This window comes from Catharus ustulatus, chromosome 11, assembly GCF_009819885.2.
Source record: "Catharus ustulatus isolate bCatUst1 chromosome 11, bCatUst1.pri.v2, whole genome shotgun sequence".
In the NCBI taxonomy this organism is placed as follows: Eukaryota; Metazoa; Chordata; class Aves; order Passeriformes; family Turdidae; genus Catharus; species Catharus ustulatus.
In genome coordinates this window covers 3,444,037-3,458,038 of record NC_046231.1, presented here as the reverse complement: position 1 = coordinate 3,458,038, position 14,002 = coordinate 3,444,037, and the positions used below count along the sequence as shown (strand labels likewise).

The 14,002-nt window shown below is 44.6% G+C and overlaps 1 protein-coding gene and 1 long non-coding RNA gene across 5 annotated transcripts in view; both read left to right on the top strand.

Annotated features, from left to right (window-relative positions):
• CDH5 (cadherin 5) overlaps positions 1–3,334 on the top strand; it is a 29,111-nt gene extending 25,777 nt beyond the window's left edge. For all 4 annotated transcript variants that reach the window (XM_033069886.2, XM_033069882.2, XM_033069885.2 and 1 more), the window contains one exon: positions 714–3,334. In XM_033069886.2, the coding sequence (XP_032925777.1) occupies positions 714–1,207 (494 nt within the window). In that variant the 3' untranslated portion in view covers positions 1,208–3,334. The remainder of the gene's footprint in view (positions 1–713) is intronic.
• Positions 3,335–6,383: 3,049 nt separating this feature from the next.
• On the top strand, positions 6,384–13,501 carry LOC117001414. The gene is made up of 3 exons (XR_004419048.1): positions 6,384–6,610; positions 7,348–7,513; positions 11,381–13,501. It is a non-coding gene; the product is annotated as an uncharacterized LOC117001414 (long non-coding RNA).
• The last annotated feature ends 501 nt before the right edge of the window (positions 13,502–14,002 follow it).

The following is a 14,002-nucleotide window of genomic DNA, read 5'->3' as shown; positions in this document are numbered from 1 at the left end:
AAATGGTCACAAAGCCAGACACACTGTACCTATTTGATTCATCTCACGTGCTCTTCTTCTCTGGCCTGTTAGAACAGCCTCAGTTGCAAAGCTGCTCACTCCTCTAGATAGGCTATTGCACACATGTATATATACTTGATTTACTGGTACCAGCCTCATACACAGCTATAAAACACCACATTTGGGCTGGGGCAATAACAACAGGATTCCTGGCTCCTATGGCAGAACTAGTCTGGAAACCCATAAGCAGACCAATGGACATAAATACATTTGTAACAAATTGCAGACCAGTACCTGTTTGCTGCATTTGAAATCTATCAGAGAAGGCTGAGTACTTTTTTCTTGCCTGACAACAGGCCTGCTTTGCAAGTACCACATAAGTAGCGTCTGATGCTTGGTGTTAAAAGATTTACCAGTTCAAGGCAGTAGTTGATTCAATGACCTTGTGACACCATGCATTTGTACTTGTGATTACAGCTCAAGAGTCAGGTGAACAATCCCTGTCCAGACTGAACTCCTTCAACTAATCCTTCAGCAAAATAGGAATTTTAACTATTTTTAAAACATATATATGGTTTAAAAACACTCCAGGAAAAAAAAATTCTAAAACAAAAACAAAAAACCACTTCAGACTATGCTATGTGTCTTAAATGCGATTTGTTTTAGTGTCTTATTTCTCTATCCACACCCACTCATCTAAGTTTCCTTTGCAGTAATCGTGTTGCTGATTCTTCTGAGAAAGAGGAACAAGAAGGATCTGAGCGGGCTGGGGAGGAGTGTGGCAGAGATCCATGAGCAGCTGGTCACCTATGATGAGGAGGGGGGCGGAGAGATGGACACCACCAGCTACGACGTGTCCGTGCTCAACTCCGTGCGCAAGAACGGCCTCAAGGCAGAAGCCGCTCCCTCTCCCTACGCACAGGTGCAGAAACCTGCTGGGAACATCACCCCTGGCGCTGGGGGGATGGAGATGATGATTGAGGTGAAGAAGGATGAGGCTGACAACGACAGGGATTTGCTGCCCTACGACACCCTGCACATCTACGGCTACGAGGGCGCCGAGTCCATCGCGGAGTCCCTCAGCTCCCTGGGCTCAGGCTCCTCAGACTCAGACATTGATTATGACTTTCTCAATGACTGGGGACCCAGGTTCAAGATGTTAGCTGAGCTGTATGGATCAGAACCAAGTGAAGATTTTGTGTATTAAGCTCAAACTAGCCATGAATTTTCTCCCTCCCACTAAAGATAGACACCAAGAGACTGCCAGTGGCCAAAGAGGAACTCACAGCTCTTCCCTCAAGCTGTAGTAGGATTTCAAACAGGCATGGAAAAAACCTGCAGTAGGGTCAAAAAGACACACAGAGATCATTTATATTAACTTCTCCCAGCACTACTGTCCTTGCTAACACTCATTTTTTGCCCCAAAATTCCTGCTCACTGACCTGCTCGTCTTCCAGGACACACCTCCTCTCCCCATTTCTCCTGGTTTTGTCCCCAGTTTCTCCCTCACTCCTCTCCTCCTGTGCTGTTCCCATCCACGTGCATCCAAGGTCACCCTCTGCTGGGAGTGAGAGGTTCAGTGGCATTGGGAGGGGATGTTTTAACCCCCCTGGATCTCCAGCTGGCTGCTTTGCCTACCCCCCTTGCAACATCTTTATTGATATTCCACACTTATGCCTACCCAGCAGAGGAGGAACATATGTTCTATCACCCAGTATTAGAAATTATTCCATCATTTTCAAAAAGAAGAATTTTTTTTCCTTCTTTCCAGTCTATTAATTATTTTTGCTTTATAGCCTTCTACTACATCTATGAGTTACTCAAGATAAAATTAGACAGGATTTTTAGACACACAATCTGGTTTCATCTGTCATTTTTAACAGCCTGATGACAATTTCAGGCACATTTCTGGCATGCTAGAACTTGCTCTAGCTAGCAGCAAAATTGTTTTTTCTCTCTGTAAATAGGATCTCAGTGTTACTCAATGGAACATATCCTGCAGGGCAGGAAATGTGGAGATCAGGGGAATGTTAAGACTCCAACACTGTAAATCTCTCTAGATGAAAACACAGATCTCTCTAGATTCCTAAAGAGGTTGAATAGGGGGTTTATTCAGCATTATTAAAGCAATAGCCTTTTTTCAGGGACAAAAAAATGAAGGGCCTCATTACTGTGAAACTTGTGCTTTTTTTCTAAGCAGGTACTGTAAAAGGAATATTTTCCACACAGGAAAATATTGCAGACACCCAAACTAGAATGCTACACACCCACACACTCAGCTGCATAAAAGCACCACAAATGTAAAGCAGTTTGGGAACTGCAGCCACCATATCCCTGGAGAGGGACTGTGTTCACATTCCCACCTGGTGAAGAGCCACAGAGTGACCAGAATGAAACTTCCCACATTGGAAGCAACCCAGTCAAATACATTTTGGAAAAAGTGGGTCCCTTAGGACCATGGCCTGTCTCTGGCTTCCAGCAGCACAGAGTCCTGTTGCCTCCAACAGGAACAGAGCCCTACTACACAGATCCTCCACTGTGCAGGATCTGTGCTGGACCTGTATGTATTAGTTTAGTTGATTTGATTATTTAAATCTGGTAGCTAACCAAATAGTACTAAATATTTTTTTTTCTTTCTTATACCAGTATGGTGGAACCTTGTAAATTTGCTTTTTACTTCTTCACATCATCTCTAATTCACACTCTCTTCCCCAAAAATGTTTTCTTGGCAGGAAATAGCAATGCACAATAATGGTCTCACACTGCTCCTCACTGCTGTAAAAAGTTGTCCAGTGCAATACTTGGCTGGACACTAATGCAACATCAACAAGGTAATCACTCAAATTTTCAAAGATGAACTAAAGGAAAACTGAGGAGAATTCTGTCTGTCAGTCAAACCAGTTTTAGATTCCATCCTTTGTTTTTCTAAAGTACATTTTGAGGTGACAGCCTTGATTTTATTTTGAACGGGTTCATTCTCTTTTGCTTAATCCAGCCAGCAGTATGTGCTATAGAGGTTCCACATGTTTTTGTATTATAAAGAATGCTAACTAATAATACTTACACTTTAAGGATTTTGTCAGTACCTGTGGTATTGGCTATCAGCAGGTAAGTTAGTTATGAAATTATTTAGTGCAGTAAGTCAAGTACTTTTGTAGGTATTAGCCAGATTCTATTAGCTGGAATTGCTGTTTCTAAGCCTGATTTTTTTAAAGTTATTTCAAGGAACACTGTATCCATTTCCAATGTATATGATGTTTGCACTGGACAGTTTTTTATATTCCTGTACTGTATTATGTTGTTTTTTACTACATAAAAGCCAGTCTCAAGTTTGGATTTTCTGTGCATTAATGAGTTCCACTTACAAGACAATATCAGGCTTTGTGCCACAGTGACCTCAACCATAAAAACACTCAAAGTGAACCCAGCCTAGGCACCAACTTACCCAAGAGTTTTCTGTAGAAGCAGTTTTCTCCCTCTCCCTGCACAGCTGTTGGTAGAGACAAGCCCCAGCAGTGCAGCTGGGAAGGCTGGAGCCTGTGGGGGCCTCTGCTAGAGCTGCAGGACCCATCCCATGGCCCTTCCTGTTTGGGAATTCAGCCACCAGGTATCAGGGTGGCTTTGAACCACCCTGAGCTTCTGCCCTGCTTTCTTGCCTCTCAGGTGGAGAGGAGACCCAGCCATGGCTCAGCACAGCCCAGCAGGCAGCCCCAGGGGCATCCGGGAGAGAGATCCAGAGGGGAACCCAGGCTGAGCCCAGCCCAGCCCAGCCCAGCCCTGCTCCCCCAGACCCACAGCAGGGTCACTCTGGGCTACAGAACCTTGCAGCTTCCTCAGGACAGACAGCAAAACACATCCCTTCCAGAAAATAATATACCCCTAAATCTGCAGCTTTAGGCAGCACAGCTGCTCACCTTCTCTTCGTGCTACTGCTAATGACTACCCCAATATATTCCCAAGATTATTCTAGCACTTAAAAAAAAAAACAACCACATCAATTTTCCCCAGATGTGGCACTTATAATTTACAAAGCCTGGAATAAAGAAAAAAAGTTCAATTCCTTCACTGCTAATTGCCACGAGCAAACGCCAGATCAAACACACTTTAGGACAAGTTGTATTAAAAACACAATAGATGTGCTAATTATGTTATAATGAAATGCATTTTTTCCATAGAAAGAATTTGATTAAACAGCTATTTGCAACTTGTGGGAGAGAATCTCACAAAGGTTTTCATTATTCATTTAATTAATATGCACTTTAATCTCTTATCCCTAAAAATATATCATAAATTATTATTTTATTTCGTTCAGATCCAGAAGTTCATGCCATTTAATAAAGGGTTTTTTTACTCCCATCTCATTAGAACTTTTTATGAAGCTATGGCTTGTGATGAGAATCCTTGATATGTATCAAAGCAGCAATGAAAAGCTGTTTGAATGTGAATACCTGGCACACAGTGGCACATCCCAGGTAGGGCAGGTGAGCTAAGGTCCCCTTATCAAGGCACATTTACATAGTCAGTGAAAGAAAGAACAATTCTATGATTTATTATCCTGTTGCAGTCCTGTGCTACTGCAACAGCAAACCCAGTGAAAACAGAAGGATTGGTTATCAAATTGGAAAATCAAATAATCATTTCTGAGCTCTTGTTCTTCTAGAAGTGCATCCTTCCCTTTCCCACTTTCAGCAGCAAGGGTTTGAACAGCCCCAGGAGGGTCCAGCCAGCCTGGCAGTGACACCTGCCCTGCACAGGAATTGTCATCCTGCCAGGACTGACTGCAGGGCAAAGCTGGTTTTTGGAGCTCAGAGTTCAGGGTACAGATCCACCTCTGTACATTTATTGTACATCTTTTCATACCCAAGCATATGTCACATGCAGGGGAACTGCTCTGGTGGCTGTGAATATGGTGATATACTCTCTTATTTGGCTAGAAATAATAGCTATACTTATTTTCATTACATTTCAGGTGGGTTTACAACAAAAAATAAATAATCACCATCTTTTCTGACCTATTCTCTTCTTTTTTTTTTTTAAATAAATGTTTCAAGTTTGAGAGAGTAAGAAACAAAACTCTGTTGGCTTTGCTTCACAAACTTTCTGGAATGAAATACATAAATACATCACCAGGATGATATCTTTCCCATTGAAATCTTCCCAATCTCAGTGTACCACAAGTCATGAAGTCCTACCAGGAAATGAAAAAGAGTCTGATCAGATCACAGTAGAAGATGTAGACTGAATCTAGTCCATAGAAAAAACATGACAGAAAACAAAACAGCAAAGACATTCTTTCAGGCTGCATCAGAAAAACAGGAAAAGAAAACAATACCCAAAAAGCACTTTTATGAGCAATAAACATGCACGGATCTTTGCTGATCTCTCTCATCTTCCTGACTTTGTTGCTGCCTGACCTAAAGGAAAAGGGAAAAACAGCATTTCCTTCCACTTACCCTCCGTGAGGATCTGTCCCACCTGCTTCCCCTCGAGTCTCTTAATTCATCCAGTTAACCCCTTCATCAGTGCCACAAGCAGTCAGAAATCTCTGCAACTCCTTAATTCCTCATTTTAAAAGAGCCAGTGCTCTGGGTGGAGTGACCAGAACAAGCAGAACAAAGCAGGACAGAGCTCCCCAGGCAAACACATCCAGCAAACACGACCCCAGCAAGCCAGCTTTGCCAAAAAGTCAGAAACACTTGGGCTGCAAATGGTCCCAGGAGCTCTTCTGACACCTCAGGAGCCCAAAGCCTGGCCTGCAATGCTCCTCCAAGCCAGAGCATCCCCAAACAGGGAGGGTCAAAGGCAGCCAGGCACCCCCTCTGCTCTGCTCCCCCAAACCCCAGGGCAGATGGAGCCCGGGGACAGCACCACAAACTCAGTGCAAAGAGCCTGGAATGGGAGTCCCAGCTCCAGCGTTGGAAAATGGCTTTCCTGAACAGCTGTCAGGCTTCCCTGAAAGAGCAAACCTGAAGAACCTTAAAATGCCAAAAGCCTAAGCTGCAATTGGTGTGTCCCACAGCCCTGATGTGGAGAATGCAGACTAGTGCCCTGGCACTTAGGGAACTCCAGCCTTGCCCCTGCTCTCAGCACCGGGACACTGCCCTGACCCTGGAACACTGCTCTTTATCCTGAGATCCTCATCTTGGCCCCAGGACATTGCCCCTACCCCATGTCCCTGCCCTCAGCATCAGGACACTGCCCTCCATCCCTGACCCTGGACCCGGGACACTGCTCTTTACCCCGTATCTCCGCTCCCGGGACACTGCCCTTTATTCTTTATCCCTTTATCCCGGCTCAATTCGCGGCGGCGCCGCAGCAGCGCGGGCTGCAATGATCGCCGGTGGCCGCCAGGTGGTGCCCGAGGGCAGCGCTGGGAACGGCTGCGCCCGGCGCTTCCGGCTGGATCCCCAATGGATCCCCAGCTGATCCCTCACGGATCCCCAATGGATCCCCAATTGATCCCCAACTGATCGCCACTGCATTCCTGATGGATCCCTGATGGATCTCCACTACATTCTTGCTGGATCCCCACTGGATCCCCGATGGATTCCCGCTGCTGCCTGCTGGATGCCCACTCTGCTTCCCTGTGTGTCACCTCACACCGACCATGGTAAGTGACATTAATAACACCCCCAAGGTCATTCCATCCGCTTCATTCTTTAGCACCGACTCCACAAAAATTTTCAGATTTGTGGAAGCCAGAGAGGCTGCAAGGCTTGGATCTCTGAAGGAAAAGGCAGTGATCTGTTCAGGCAGCAGCTCTGAAGGGTATGAAGGGCAAGGGAAGGCTCTGGGGAAGGATGCAAACTCCAGATGTCTCCTCTAATCAAACCCCGGTTCAGACCTTCCTCCCTGGGCACGTTTGCCTGCTTGCCAGGAGTCGTCAGCACCAAATCTGCTACCTTGTCACATAACGCTGCAATCTGGCTTTGGTGATGAAGATGTCCAACCCTACTTCTCTAGAATATTCTCCTTCCAAACCAAACTACTAAATGCAATTTTCTGAAGCAACACCAAATAATTTTTATCTTCAGTGACTCTTGGTTCTGTTTTACCTTGAATGAGAACATTTGTTTACAAGCACACAACTTACCCGCTAGTTATAATTTGTTAATTATTTCTATGTTATAACCATGGAGCAAAACTTCCCCAAGAAGCCACAGAAACAAACCACTAACATAAAAAGTACCAGGAACCTTTCAGTGATCACCTAAAAGTTGGAAGTATTCACAGAAATCCTGTCACACATTCACAGATTAATAACTACCTGCAAAGACTCCTTGCAAGTGGATCCAGTTCAGTAATTTAATCAGCCTCCATCCTCTCTCTTTCCCCTCCTCTGGAAAGACTACTGCAACCCTGATGGTCCGGCAGCTCTGCCAAGCTCTGTTGAGAGAGCACAGTGGGAGAAGCAGGCTCTGCCTCTGGGATCCAGATCCACCTGCAGATCATGAGAAGGAACTCCAGCTGGTCAGCCACAAGGAGTAGCAGCAAACACCCATGTCAGCTTAAGGTCTGTTCATGACATTTCTCTGAGCTAAGGTAATGACAGAGGTTACAAAGTGATTGACAATCTGTCCCAACCAGCCCTGGACAGCAAGCAGGATGAGAAGGGAGGAGGAAAGAGAAACAACAGCAGGTGAATTCGTAGTTCAAAAACAGGAGAGGAGGGAAAAATGTTATTTCTCCCTCTGATCCAAAAAGTTCTGCTATTCACAAGTAGCAAACTGGCTGTGAGCAGAGCCAGCCTGGAGGGACGCAGCGACAGCTGAGCCACCTCAGCCTGCTCAGCTCACACCTCTGCTGCCCCACGGATCCCATCCTGCCCCCCTGCTCCTCTCTGTCCCCACAGAGTTCCCAGGGCCCAGTAACCAAACCCTGACCAGGTCCCACCCTGCCAGGCTCCTGTCCAGAGGAGCAGCTGACAGCAGTGAGGGCTCCCCCCAGAGCTGCTGTCCTGGCACAGTGACAGCACAGGTGACACCTCTGGCCTGGCCAGCAGGCCCTGCCCCTGGCAGGCAGCCTGGGCTGGCTCTGAGGGTACCAAGGGCAAGTTCTCTGCACACACTCTGTGCAGCTGGGGTTTGCCATGCCTTGGAGCACAGCCTTCCTGGCTGAGGAATTCCTGCTGGAACAGGAGGGAGGAGGGATAATGATGGATGATGTCAGTGTGCAACACAGTTGGGGAGGACAGGAAGTTCTCCTCTGTATTACCCAGCTGGGTAAGAGCCATCCACATGGACACTGAAACTTCCCAAATGTCACTGCTGGCTGCTTCAGCTCTGGGGGTCAGGTGAGCTCCCATTTCTGCAGAGTTTTACTACTGCAGACACAGGGCAGCCACAAGCAGAGCCCTGCTCTCCATGGATTTCCAAGCCTAGGAATGACATGAGCTCTGCAATTGCACCCAGGTGAGGATCCAGAGCATCAAAACCCGGAGCCTTTGTGACCAGTGCAGCCAGGACAAGGCTCAGATGGCCATGGCCAGTCCTGCTGCCTCCTAGAACTCAACAGCAACTGCCAGCACAAGCAGAAGGCCAGTCCAGCAGGGATCCACCATGAAACTCAGCTGTGTGAAAGAGCTGGCACTAAGGAAAACAGACTATAGATAGACACTGGGCAGTCAGAAATGCCAGGCAGCATGCTGGCAAAAAATCATTTTGTCACTCTGTTTACTTGGCAGTGCCTACTTGTCAACAGCCTTAAAATCACATCTTGAACAGCCTCAGATCTGCCTCTCAGGTCCTGCCTGAGTCTGGCAAAACTGCCGCTCAAGCCTTGGAGGAAGTGCAACACATTAAACCCTTCCTGAAGGGCCATAAAATAACAGCCAGCCCCCTCTTCTTCCTATCAGCGATTCTCTTCAATCCTGGTAAAACAATCGCCACAATTCCTATAAATAGGTGATTAAGCATCAACCCTAATCAGAACTGGGCTTCTTGGATTTCATCACCACTTGGATTTTTTGTGCACACTGATACAAGCACTTGGCCAGCAGACAAGGCTGCCTGCAGGTAGAGCTGTGTGTGACCCCTCTGCTGTCACAGCAGTCACTCCTGAGGATGTGGAAGTCCCACACAGCCTTTCAGGAGAGGGGGATCTGGCAGAACATTAAATGGTGACCAAACTGAGTCTGCCAAGCTGGCTGCCTTTGGTATTTTAAGAGGAAATTAGGGCCTATAAACACCATACGCTAAATAAAACCTGTTTGCAAGAGCAGAACTCATGGCTCGTACCCTTGCTGTGACACAGACTTCCTTTCCATCTCAGGTACATCATGTCCTTTCCATCTCAGGTACTTTGTGTAGGAAAGTTTTTGCTTTTTCACATCAAGTGTTGAAAGTGGGATTCCCTTCTGTAAGGCCCTTCCTCTTCCTGTGCCACAGGAGCCACAGAGACACACTACAAGGGTTAGTTAACCTGCACCAAAGCACCCTGAATAACGAATATTCTCTTATGTTTATTCATTTTACAGAGGAAAGCTTTAGTACCACTCATCATTTTAAAGCAATTTCCAGGCAAAGGAGAATTTTGTGAAAGATCTACAAAAACTTTTAAGTAGGACACCCTCCCTTGCCCACATTTACAGCTCTGCATGGCATATACAGCATCATTCCACTGCAATTAGCAGAGAATCTGTAGCACAACACAGGAGGGGAACCTGCACCTCTCTGTGACCAAGGGTGAGGGGCAACAGTTCACATCAGGGAGTTACACACCCATCTGGAAGTTACAATTACTGCCTTAGGCATTCATAATCCATGGCATAGCCACAAAGAGCATTTACTGGTGCAGAAAACACTGGTGAGAAATAAAGCTTCAGTGTTATTTTCATACACTAAATACATGAGTAACATGCTAAATACATGAGTAAATTTCATGCTAACTACATGAGTAACACACCTCACGTTCCCTGTATGGGAAAACATTTACTTTTAGACAAGGGATTTAAGTTTCAGTGCCCTTTCACTACTTGAATTCTGCCTCTAAGAATCATGTTTATCTTAGCCATTTGTAGTACTCACATCAGACCTCTAGTGCAGCTGCCCAAATCACCCTTTTCAAACCACAACAAATAACCAACACTCACCTGTTTTTCTTATATAACTAAGATTGTACTTTTTTTTAAATTTCCACCCACTTCTGATGTTTTCAACCAGGTTCAGAGACCTTCTGTGATTTTCCTGCCCTCCTCTGAGCAAAACACAGCTACTTCATCCTGCAGGAACAAGTTTCTTAGTGAACTCAAAAATACCAGTTGGCCACACTGCTGTTCAGCTATCCATCTTCCCACACAGGACAGTCTGCAAAGAGCCCACATGGCCATAGGTCTCTGGAATAAATATAAATACATAAATTTATAACTCTGCATGGCTCTGATCTGAACAAGGCTCCAGCACTAGGAGAGCAGAGTTACACATCATGATGTTTGGACAAATGTTAAATCCCAGCACAGCACATTGCAAGCACCAAATGAAGATTTGAAAGCTGACTTATAGGGCCCTGAAGATGGGTTAGACTTAGAAATGCTGGTGGAAGCTGAATTGCAGAGATCCTGCTCTATGCAGCTGTGCTGGGCAGCCTATTCCAGCCTTTCCAAGAATGCTTTGTTGCAATGGAAACAGCCTGAGCTGCAGTAGCAGGTTTGCATCATAGAGAGCATTACAGCAGCCGACTTTATTGCTTCCAATAAACTCATTTTAAAAGATTTTTTTCTGCTGCTCCACCTATCACTTGCCCTGATCTCTAGAAAGCAAAATTGCCTTTTTTTCTGCCATTTTCAGTTAATTGTGATTTTCAGATTCAGCTTTGGAGGAGCTTCATTCAATATCAAATAAGTGCATTTTTTTCACATATTTCATTTCTTTGAGGAAACAGAAAGTATCCTGCTGAATGCTGTGCATGTTATTGCACTGCACCCAGAAATTCTTCTCTTGCTAAGCAACAAAAAGCTGCAACACTTACCCTACCAAGGAGTCTGAGAAAACAAAACTCTCACCAGGTATTCCCACAGAAGCAGCCAAAGGAAGGAATAAGACAGAATGAGTGGGGGCATCAAGAGAAACACATTTCCCAGCCATGACAGCAGGCAGTGGGAAGCCAAAAAAGAATGAGGGTCCTCTCTTCTGGGAACACAGTCTAGGCTTGCCCAGCTTTGAGTTTGTTATCCCTTCATCCCACCTTCCCAAACTGGGAACTGTTCCCTCCACACAGGGAGGGAACAGCACCTTTCTCCCCAGCACCTTTCTCCTCCCTTACACCCCCACCTTTTCCAAACAAGAGTCCAAACCCTTCTTCTTGTTACACTCTACCCATCCCAATGTACATCATGATGTTCCTATCTGAATTAATTAAATCTCCTTTTTTCTACACTCTACAGAAAGAGACATTCCCTACAGCTGAAAAAGGCAGCAGAGATCCCCAAAGTCAGTGACAGCAGCGCCTCATCAGAGTCCCCCAGCATGGATTTGACCTGCAGAGAGCAGATCTTTTCAGTGTCCATCAGCTTTAATGTTCCAATTGACTCATCTTCAAAGGCAAGACATGATCTAAGCCGATTTGCATATGAACCTGCATTTATCCTCAGACTCTAATACCATGTTTCAGCATTAAGACATTTTATTTAATCTCATGTCATCAATAGCTACAGTTGCTCTAGGATTCTGATTTTTCTCACAAGCAATCCTGTTTTTCACTTAACAGCCTAGTGCTGTCAAAAAAAAATAGTATCTGCTCAACTAATTCTTATTTTTTAATAAAGCATTCTAAAACATAAGTGATGATTGTGTAGTTATATATATATGTACATGTACATATATATATACACCTAAGGAGTAAGTAAGGTCATATCACTTGAATTTTTCTTAACTTAGCAAAATACATCAAAAATACATTGTTCATATATTATGTTGTCATGTGTCTTGATAAACCATTTTTTTCATTAGAAATTAATTCCACTCAATGGCAGGAAGATAATTTTCATAAACTGATCACCTCAGTGAGTTAATGGGGCTTAGCTGTCTTTATGCAATAACACTTGGAAAACTGAATGTCAAACAGGAATGTATGCTTTTCCTGAGCCTTGTATAAGCTTCTAAAACCATGTGCAATCCCACATAACAATGCCTGGTTTCCCTCTCTCTGGTGCCCGTTTCAAGCCCTCCCAGGGAAGCACCATGCAATTCCCAAATCCCAATTCCCAAATTCATGTGCAGAGCCCCTTGAGGGGGTGGACTCTGTAAGCAGATCTCTTCACAGCAGCACTAATCCCTTTCCAGCAATAAATTCCCCTTCTTTACTCCCAGTCCCCACAGGGCTGTGTCTGCACCATTTAAATGCAGTCAAATTTTGGTCTCCAGCAAGGGTAAGGTCTATGCTCAACCCCTCATGTGAGGCAACTAAAGGGAAGGGAAAGGAAGAACATGTACAGAAAGCCCTAAGTGGGTGGGACACATTTTCACTTTGCTGTCAGTTCACATTGTCAGATACAAAGTGATTTTGAAAGCAATAGAAAAGCAGTGTAATAACCGCGTCCTCAGTGTGGCTCCCAAATCCATTTCTGGCAGCTCCATGGGTTCTGCACATTGATCATTGCAGCCAAAGCTGCACTTAACTCATGACTAAACACCATCAGGAAACAGGGTGGTAAATAATGCATTTCCCTGGGGCTTTTGACTGAACATGTGATCATTTCATACATTTCAGAAACAGCCACCCACGCAGCAAACTGTCAGCTGCACTCTCCCTGCATCACCTGGGGCTTAACTCAGCCCCAAAGAACCAGCATCAGTCAGGGGAACCAGGACCTTGGTGCCACAGCAACAGCACAGTTTGAGCTTTCCCTGCTGTGCTCTGGGCACTGCTGGCTCCCAGTCCTTGTGTTTATTTTCCAGGAGGTCCACAGGCAGAAACCACGGTCACTCTGCTGTGGCACTGCAAGCAACATCAGCTACACATGTTCAACATAAATAAGGCTGCCTCACCTTTTAAAGCACGCACCAACTCTCTTCATGCACCTCTTCTATCTCAGGGACAGTGTCTCTACATATTCTCAGAGAGATTTTTAAATTTTGACTTGAATATCAAGGCCCAAGACTGAATTTTTAATGAGAATTTGCCAAGCCAGGTGCATGTGCATGTCAGCTGGTTCATGCTGCCCAAACAGCCACAGGCAGCAGCTACAGGGGTGACATCATCTATTCCTGGACAGCTCTCGTGGGAATATCCCCTCATCCAGTCTCACACTTCAGAGCACAGAGGAGACATATCCATTTTAAGGTGTGATCATTGGAAACTGGCTGGGAAAACTGACATTCATTTTATTAGTATTTGTTGTATTTATAAGAGAAAAAAAAGTATTTTCCTTACCAGGACAGCAAATGCATCTGGAATTTACAAAGCCACATGTTTTCCTTCTTAAAACTTGGGCATTTAAGCCAAATAATTCTGGTAGTAAAACATGTTACAATTGCTCCATAGATATTTATATTATATTTCAAAATCTGGCAACAGAGATCATGTCTATATGTCATGTAGACATATTTACATTTCTATTTCTATTTCTATTTATATGTTTATGTTTGCATTTGTGTTTATGAATAAATGAAAACTTGTTTTCCGTTCTAAGATTCAACATCTATATGGTTTTGATCTTGACCCTTACTCAGTACACTAAGAGAAATGTGTTATCCACCTCTTGGCCACAGGTATTAGTTTGAAAATGGACCTGCAATTAATTTATTACATATAAAATACCAAAGTCTAGCATTGTTTTAATAACTTCTTCAGATCCAAACTGTTACTGGTGGTATCAGCAATCAAAGTGCCCCAGAATAAGCAAGACTTGATCTTATTATATTCCAGCACCTGAACAATTGCACTGGATTTTTTCTTAGTTATTTTTTAAGGCTCTCAAGCTCATTCCCAGTGTCTCACACAGTATCTGGAAGCAGAAGGCAGCACAGGTTGAATCCTTTTCCTCTGCAGGGATGGATTGAGTAAA